Source organism: Lampetra planeri, chromosome 51 (genome assembly GCF_965212315.1).
Source record: "Lampetra planeri chromosome 51, kcLamPlan1.2.h2, whole genome shotgun sequence".
NCBI classification, from domain to species: Eukaryota; Metazoa; Chordata; class Hyperoartia; order Petromyzontiformes; family Petromyzontidae; genus Lampetra; species Lampetra planeri.
In genome coordinates this window covers 2,361,281-2,369,497 of record NC_136157.1, presented here as the reverse complement: position 1 = coordinate 2,369,497, position 8,217 = coordinate 2,361,281, and the positions used below count along the sequence as shown (strand labels likewise).

Here is an 8,217-nt window from a genome sequence, read left to right as displayed (position 1 = left end):
CACCCCTCCCACCCCGCACCCAAAAAATATGAATAATTATCAATCATAATATTGGTCGCAAAATGCTGCATACACGTGCCATCATGAACAAACGGCGCTTTTGGTCATCCATTGCCGGCCTGCGACTCCACGAGCACGCCCGACCCCTGCTGGGTGGCCAGGTGGGAAATTTGACCCCCAAATCCCCGCCACAGCTCTGGCGGGCGGGCTGCAGGTGGCGGTAACGACGGCGATTGAACAGCGGCGAAGGCAGAGACCACACACAACGCCCAACCGGCGGAGTCGGGCAGTTGTCCGCCACTAGGGAGAGAGAGAGAGCCCCATCGCTGGCGTTAAGCGTCAATGATTAAGGCAGCGGCCAAATTAAATCTAGCGGTGGCCAGATGTTAACTACCTCATCTGGTATACCGGAGGTCGTGGGCTCGATCCCGAACCTGTACACCTGTTGTATATGTGGAGTTTGCGGTGTCTCTATCTCTTCCCGTGGTCGCGTGGATTTTTCTCCAGGTCATCCGGATTTCTCTCCACATTTAGAATCAACATCACGCGGTTCAATAATTTGGCTGCTGCTTTAAATGTCCACGTGATGAGCCACTTCGTTGAGCTGTCATTTGTGAAGGCCAGGTCGCTTCAGAAATAGAGCTCCGTAGGCATTACCTTGTAAAATAAAAAAGTAAAGTTTTTAGTGTATTCGCCAACCGCCTCTTGTCTTTCAGTGTAATTGGAAGCAAGCGTCACTCCATGCCACACAACGACGCGAACTCTCTCTCTCCCATGAAAACCTCTCGTCATAGCTAGCAGACCTGGATATTAGCATATCGATTCTGAAGAAACTAAACAATTTTTTTTGTTTTACCAGGTAAGGCCTATTTTTTGTAGGTCTTTTTCAGAAGCGACCCGGCCACAAATGATAGCTCAACGAAGTGGCTCGTCACGTGGAAATGTATAGCAGCCAAATACTCGAAACGCGTGATCTTGATTCTAGGTGTGTAAGGAAAACCCGGAGGATCCGGAGAAAACTCACACGACCACGGGGAGAGAGACACGCAAACTCCAAATACAGCAGGCGTCAGGGTCAGGATCGAACTCACGACCTCCTGTATACCAGGCGAGGTAGCTAACATGTTGCTGCTGACATCGTTCGCAAGAAAGAAGAATTGTCGATGTTTCAGAACCACAAGTCATTAGGAGGTTATGTGCACCGCTATTCTTACTGGCATCTCCGATTAGCACGGTGGGTTACGTACGGTGCGAAAGAAGTTCAACTTAAATACATACACGAATCCGTGGTCGACATGGAAATGTATTAGTGCCGGTCTGAACCTATCCGACTTGCAGCCTAATATTCACCATCCTTGAAATAAATACTCGCCTTGCTTTAGGTTTAAAGCGTTGTGAGAAGTGCTCGTATGCTATACGCTGTAAGGATATTGAACTTCTTTTGCACCGTACGTAGCCAACCGTGCTAATCGGAGTGCGATAATCGGAGTGCGATTAGCACAGTTAGGTATTCTGACAAGTGCCAGTATGGCAAACTGTGGTGTACCAGATCATTTCGACCACTGACGTTATATACATATAAATGTATATAAAGACAAATATTACCTGTATAGCCTTAACATACTTTTTGAGGCAAGTGCTGTTAGCGAGCACGGCACACGAGGGATGAGTGGCCACCACCACGCCCGGCCGCCTTTGTCTCTCCAGTGGCGATGTTTACTACACATCGCACCAGGTACTCATTTGAGGCTGAGTCGACCTAGGGGAGGCCCAGGAGCGATTCAGATAATCGTCACTGGTGTTGGCCGTGAGCGGGAATCGAACTCGGGTCGCCAGATTCTTAGCGCAGCACTCTAACCGTAGCACCACCGCTCTCCACACACACATTTAAACACACACACACACCTGGTAACTTGAGTAAAGTTTATTGTGCACGTCCTAATTGCTAATATATCTACATGTTTATGTCTGTGATTGTATGTGAGGGTCATGCCGTGACTTCACTTTTACTCACTGGAACAGTCAATGCTCATCTATTGTAGAGACAACTGTCGTCTATTGCTAAGATGAATCATCATCATGTCACGATTCACCTTAGTCTATTGCTAAGATAAATCATCATCATCATCATCATGTGACGATCCACCTTAGTCTATTGCTAAGATGAATCATCATCATATCATGTGACGATCCACATCAGTATATTGCTAAGATGAATCATCATCATGTGTTGATCCACTTTAGTCTATTGCTAAGGGGAATCGTCATAATGGGATGTTGTTTTATTGTCACTAATAGGCTGTCTGGAAACGATGGTCTTCACGTAAGATGGTGACGATTTATATTTTTCTATTTTGGGTCTGTATTTCTGCAGTTACAAAAACAAGATGATTCAAAACCAACTCACGGCTTACGAGTCCGTTATACGTGGTATATACAGCATACTACTTGTCGGAGAGACATTTAAGCAAGACACAAACTACGTCTTAAATTTATCTTAATTAACATCATGGACTGTAACAAGAGAAGCATTTAACACATTTGTAACTGAAGTGCTCGGGGGGCATCAATAGAGACATTTGCACAGTCCCCATTCCGACATGACAAAGATATTTAATAACATATATACATACAACAACAACAGTAAGACGTAGTAGGGATTCACAGGCAAAATTATGATTCACCATTTTTTTTTATCATTATCGGCGAGGGAACGTGACGACGACCTGACCAAGTGTGTGTCGTCAAAGCCCTCCGCCACCCGAGGCAGCGAAACAACTTCTTGGTTCTTTCGGTAAAGTCACGTAGAAGGTAAATAATAAAATAATAAAAATAAAACATAATAAAATAATTCTCACGACGTTTCGGCCACAACGCAAGTAGCCGTCCTCAGGTGAAAAATTAAACACCACCAAGCTTGGAGCATATATTTAAGCTGGGTTGGAGGGGGAAGAAGAGCGCCTTGACAAAATAATTTGCATATCAAGATGAATTTAGCATATTTATGGGAAATGCGTAAATGAGCGACGAACCAAGCAAGCTCCGATTGTCACCGTCGCTTCAGCCCAACTTACCGGCGGTTGAGTTGAAACGATTTCTCACAAACCTCTCTTACCGCCACATTTCGGGAGTGAGAGTTGCCCATGAACTCGCACAGCATCGTCTATGCACACGGTGTTAAGTTCGTTGTCCTTCGCACGGCACTTCCGATTGGCACGATTGGCTAAATACGGTGCGAAAGAAGGTCAACATATATATGTAATGACGCTTCACGCAAATAACTTGGGCCAGGGATGACACGCAATAGCGACGACGCGAAGACAGCGACGACCCCGATCCCACGGCATCCCCTCTCATCTCCTTTCATCCCCGGCGTGGCCCTCACTCCGCCCCTGGCCACGCCCCCTTTCTGGAACTCTCTCGCCTGTTCCCGAACGTCCCTGGCGATTCCCCGTTGTGACAACTCGCCCTCTATTATTTATCAACCCTGTAATTTCCGCTCGTGACCGCTAGTCCACGCACTGTCTTTGCACCCACACTGTCTCCACACACATACTGTCTCCACCCACGCACTGTCTCTACACATACATGCATACATACGTGTCCATGAATGCTAGATATATGTGTGATATGATGTTTCAGATGACCACAGTCGCATACTGGAGAGTTTTTAATTTTCCACTTGTGGATCAGGTATCTGCCTCTGCCAGAGATGAGGATCAGTTGTTTCCTTAAGAGATTGCTCTTCTGTGACTCGAAGAGAGCCGTGCGGACGAGGTAGACGATTGAGAACGGAAGCTCCATGCTCTCTCTCGGCGTTAGAAGCCTCTCACACGGTACAGGTGATCATATTCAGCCTGTGCCTGCCCTTGTACACATTCATAGTAATAGCCAATGTGCAACCATCATCACTATGATGAACCACAGCCGCCTTCTTTCCAACCACAGCTACCACAATCATCACATGCATAACCACATCATCGCCACCACCACCACCATCACCACCCGGTGAAACTTAAAGACAAAACTTTTTTTCACATCTCAAATAGGATCCTGTCCGTGGTATTACTGGATTTAGTGTTAGGTTTATTTTGACACAACAAACACATTGGGCAATAAATTACGTAAACAAATGTGTTTTTTTTAGCAATTCGCCGGTTGAGCTCAAGCAGTACTATCTAGCGCGTCAAACGCCTATACACCACGCAACAATGTAACGTTTTTAGCTGCGTTGGGTGGTGGTGGGAGTGGGCCTTCACGACACAAATCTAGTCAAATAGTTTTGTCACATGGCTTAACCCAAACATCTAAAAACGAATGGCCGTAGTTGTAAGTGCCACTATTTGACACCGCCGCCTTTATTTCACGGCCATGTTTGCACGGCTCTCCGATGTGGATTTGCGGGTCAAGGTGGTTGGTGAGCCACGCGATCGCTTTCGAAGTTGGCATCAGTGGAGCGTCGTCGCTGCGACGACCCCCGTCCTTCGTGTTCGTGAATTGGGCATCCTCATCTTATCTTGCTGTAACTCACACAGCGCCTTCGCAAAGGGGCTTAAGAAAAAAAGCACGAGCCATTTGCACGGCATAATAGTGTGACGAGATGAGTGGTTACGTGAGCAATTGAGTCGCTTCATGTTCCACGGTCTGTTCCGAGTGACCATAGTCTCTGCACACAGGAAATTTTTGTAACATTTATTTTCAATTTGAGTTCTACTGAAGGAACACCCTCGACGTCCGTTATTGACCTTGTCTCTTTAGCCTCCTCCTGGCCGCTCTCTTCCTCTCGAAGTCTTTAGTAGCCCGATCGTTGAGATGTTTATTATTCACTGCCGAGATTGTGCTAAACATATCGCTTAAGGCTCCGATCACTTGGGGTGCAGTAGGTGATTGTTTTGGATAAAGTCAGTTATTTGTATTTCTGGTAGCTTTTCAAACATTTCGATCAAGGGTGGAGGGGGTGGGTAGATAACATCGAAATCGGCGGGCAGTTATTTGGGTCATATAGCGGCACCTCCTTTACGAAAGCGGGTGCACGATTCCTGGATTGAGAGGTTCAACATGCGGGAGATGTGTTCAAGCAATGAGGGCTGAAGGACAAGGTCAGGGAGATCCTCGCCACCATCTGAGGATGAGGGTTTTTTTGTATTGAACCTATTGCATGTCCGACGGGTTATATTGCGGGAGGACACGGGGCAGAAGGGGGGGGGGCTGAAAGCTCTGGGCTCGTGACTCTACTATCCCTTGTGGGGAAGATGATGTGAGGTCTTTAGTCGAGTGAGCACGGCAGCGACGTCCGAGGCAAATATTGCTTTAAGATCAAATATGGAAGCATCAGTGGCGGCTTTTGGGGACATATGGGAGACTGGAAATGGTATGGTGGGTCTTCCAGGTTTTGCTGACGATATGGGCTGCAGGTGCGACGTGCGACTTGAAGCTACTAACGATGTCAGTTTCGTCGGACTGGTGGGTAACATCGAATAAAAAAGCTCAGGCGGGTAGACCGTTGTTCTCGTTTTTACCTTCAAGAGTTTGTGTCGTTTTCCACAAAAGGACGAGGGTCAATCGTTGGAGTCGTGTAAGGTATCTTGGGCAGCCCACTGGACCTGCTATCCGGAAGTTGCCGGTTCGATTCCATCTCTCGGCACGGGGGTTGAAGCAATGGAGTCAATTTTCTAAAAAAAAAAACACCACCCCTCCCACCCCCCACCCCAGAATTCTAAATGGGCACGCCGGAGTAAGTCAGTCAGTCGGCAGGTCGCGTACGGTGGGGTAAAATGTGGTTACTCCGATCTCTATCAAGACATCTGGGTAGCGTGCAAGAGTAGACAATGATAGCCTCTAGGAGGGCGCGCTCGTGGAGTTCTTTCTGCCAGCATCAGTGGCATGGGGAAAGCAATTGCACGGCTGCGCCTGCTATGGACAATAACTGTCGCCCACGTTATCCTTTAGGGTGTCGTTTCTGTCGTAGCGTTATCTCTGTGCACGTGTGCGGCCATTGTCACTGCAAAGACCGCCGAGCGGTACGCTGCAGTGTCGAAGCTCGTGGTTTACTTATGCCTGGGTCAACTGTCCAGTAGCAGCAGCAACAACAACAGCATTAGTAGAAGCAGCAGCATCAGTCGAAACCTTGGCATTTCTTGACGCGAAGAACTTCGGGAAGAACACCTTGACCATCGCCTTCCTGAGTTCGCCCATGCGCACGCAGTATATGAGCACGTTCGCCACGGGCATCACCAGGATGGCGAGCTCCACGATGGAGCGGGTGTTGCGCGTCTGCACGCTGCGGTCGTCCTTCGTGAAGCGCCCGATGAGGAAGACCATGAACACGGACAGAAAAAACATGAAGAGGGCGAGGAAGTGCGTGACGAAGGTGTGCAGAGCCTTGCGCCGGAACTCGCTCGACCGCCTCTTCCTGCACTCCGTGAGGATCCTGAGGTAGGTGAAGGCGATGAGGCACATGGAGGGACCGTTGTAGAACACCACGAGTGCTGAGCCGAGCGAGGTGTTGGTGCGAGTGTCCGAGGTGGCGTGAACCACGATCCCCGTGTTGTCGCAGAAGATGCCTTGAATCTGCTTCTTGTCGTCGGCGAACGTCATCGGGATGATGAGCGCGTTCAGAGCCAGCAGGACGATGACCGTGAGTGTCCATATGACCACGACCACCGCCACCGACCGCCTGTTGGTCACAACTGAGTGGTAATGCAGCCGGGTGCAGATCGCGACGTACCGGTCAAAGGCCATGACGGCCAGCGTGAGCACCTCCATGGAGGCGAAGGAGTGAACGCAGAACGCCTGCACGACGCAGGCCGCCTTGGAGATCCCCGTGTCGCCCGTCACCAGGATATGCAGCTGCTTGGGCACACTGCACGTGCAGCCGATGATGTCCACGATGGAGAGGTTCCACAGGAGGATGTGCATCGGTTTGTGGAGCTCCTGGGAGACCGCAATGGTGATGGCCACGAGCCCGTTGCCCAGGACCGCGAAGGCATAGATCATCAGCAGCACGACGAAGATGAGCACCTTGATGTGCTCGGGATACTCGAAGGTGGCCAGAAAGAATCCGTCGCTCGTGCTTTCGTTCCTCATTGCTCATCCGGCGCCGAAGACGATTTTTTTAATTCGCTTTACTTCTAGAAATCTTCTGGGTTTTTTTTTTGTTAGAAGGAAACAAGGAACACGGAGAGTTATGGGAAAGAAAAGAAACAAGCCACAGAGTAATGGTTCATCATCATCAGATAGTCCCGTAGGTGTCCACTGCACGTTTCGTCATTTGCCTCCACTTTCGTCTGTCGTTGTGCCAATATGCGCAAGTTGTGGCCACAACTTTTTGGCACCAATATCTCATATTGTTGTCCATTACAATGAATAATACAATTAAATTGAACAAGAATCAGAATCCATATTAATTATGTATTTAATTTGTTGTGTACTCGCGTGTTTCCCTTTTACGTGTGTGTGTGTGTTTGTTTACGTGCTGTGTGTAGCTGAAAGGTACGTATGCAAAATAAGAATCGGTTTTACCCTTTCTGGCAATAAAACAGATGTTAAGATGTTCAACCACTAAATAAAAACCTTTTGCAAGGAATCAAGTCTGCATTTACCCACACGTACTTGTGGTGAACATGCAAACACACACGCTCTGATAATATATGCATTGTCTTTGAAACCGATTGGCCTAATACAGATAATGTATGTTAAATCAGATCATGTTTGTTTGAATGTTCACCAAAAGCACGTGTGGTTCATGCGTACTTTATTCCTTGCAAAAGGTTTCTAGGGTAAAACCTATTTTTTTTTCATACTTTGATAACTGGCAAAAAAATGTATATCATGATGTAGCTGCTCATCCCGAGCTATAAATGCTCTAATACGTGTGGCATTGTCTTTGTGCTGTTCGCCTTTTGGTGTTCTCTCGTCTGACACTGGTGAGACTAGGCCCTAAAAAAGACTGTCTCTGGTGTCGGCCAATCAGTAAAAAAAATGCAGCATATATTATCAGACCACGTTTTGTTTGCATGTTCACCACAAGTACGTGTGGTTAATGCACACTTGATTCCTTGCAAAAGGCATCTATTTGGTGTTCGAACATCCTAACACCTGTTTTTTTTACCAGAAAGGGTATAACCTATTCCTACTTTTTCATACATTGATACTGGCAAAAAGCTATCCCATTACGGTGCGTGTTCGTGCTGCTGCCTGTATTCTTGTCCGTGTACT

The 8,217-nt window shown here is 47.7% G+C and overlaps 1 protein-coding gene across 1 annotated transcript; it reads right to left on the bottom strand.

The window, feature by feature from the left end:
- Positions 1–5,975: 5,975 nt before the first annotated feature.
- Positions 5,976–7,086, bottom strand: LOC144734553 (olfactory receptor 2A12-like). The gene has a single exon (XM_078616800.1). The coding sequence runs from the start codon at positions 7,084–7,086 to the stop codon at positions 6,052–6,054; it is 1,035 nt and encodes a 344-aa protein (XP_078472926.1). The 3' UTR covers positions 5,976–6,051.
- Between the last annotated feature and the right edge of the window lie 1,131 nt (positions 7,087–8,217).

What these genes read in the sequence shown, in the direction of transcription:
- LOC144734553 (XM_078616800.1), bottom strand. Translation starts at nt 7,086, where the DNA reads ATGAGGAACGAAAGCACGAGCGACGGATTCTTTCTGGCCACCTTCGAG.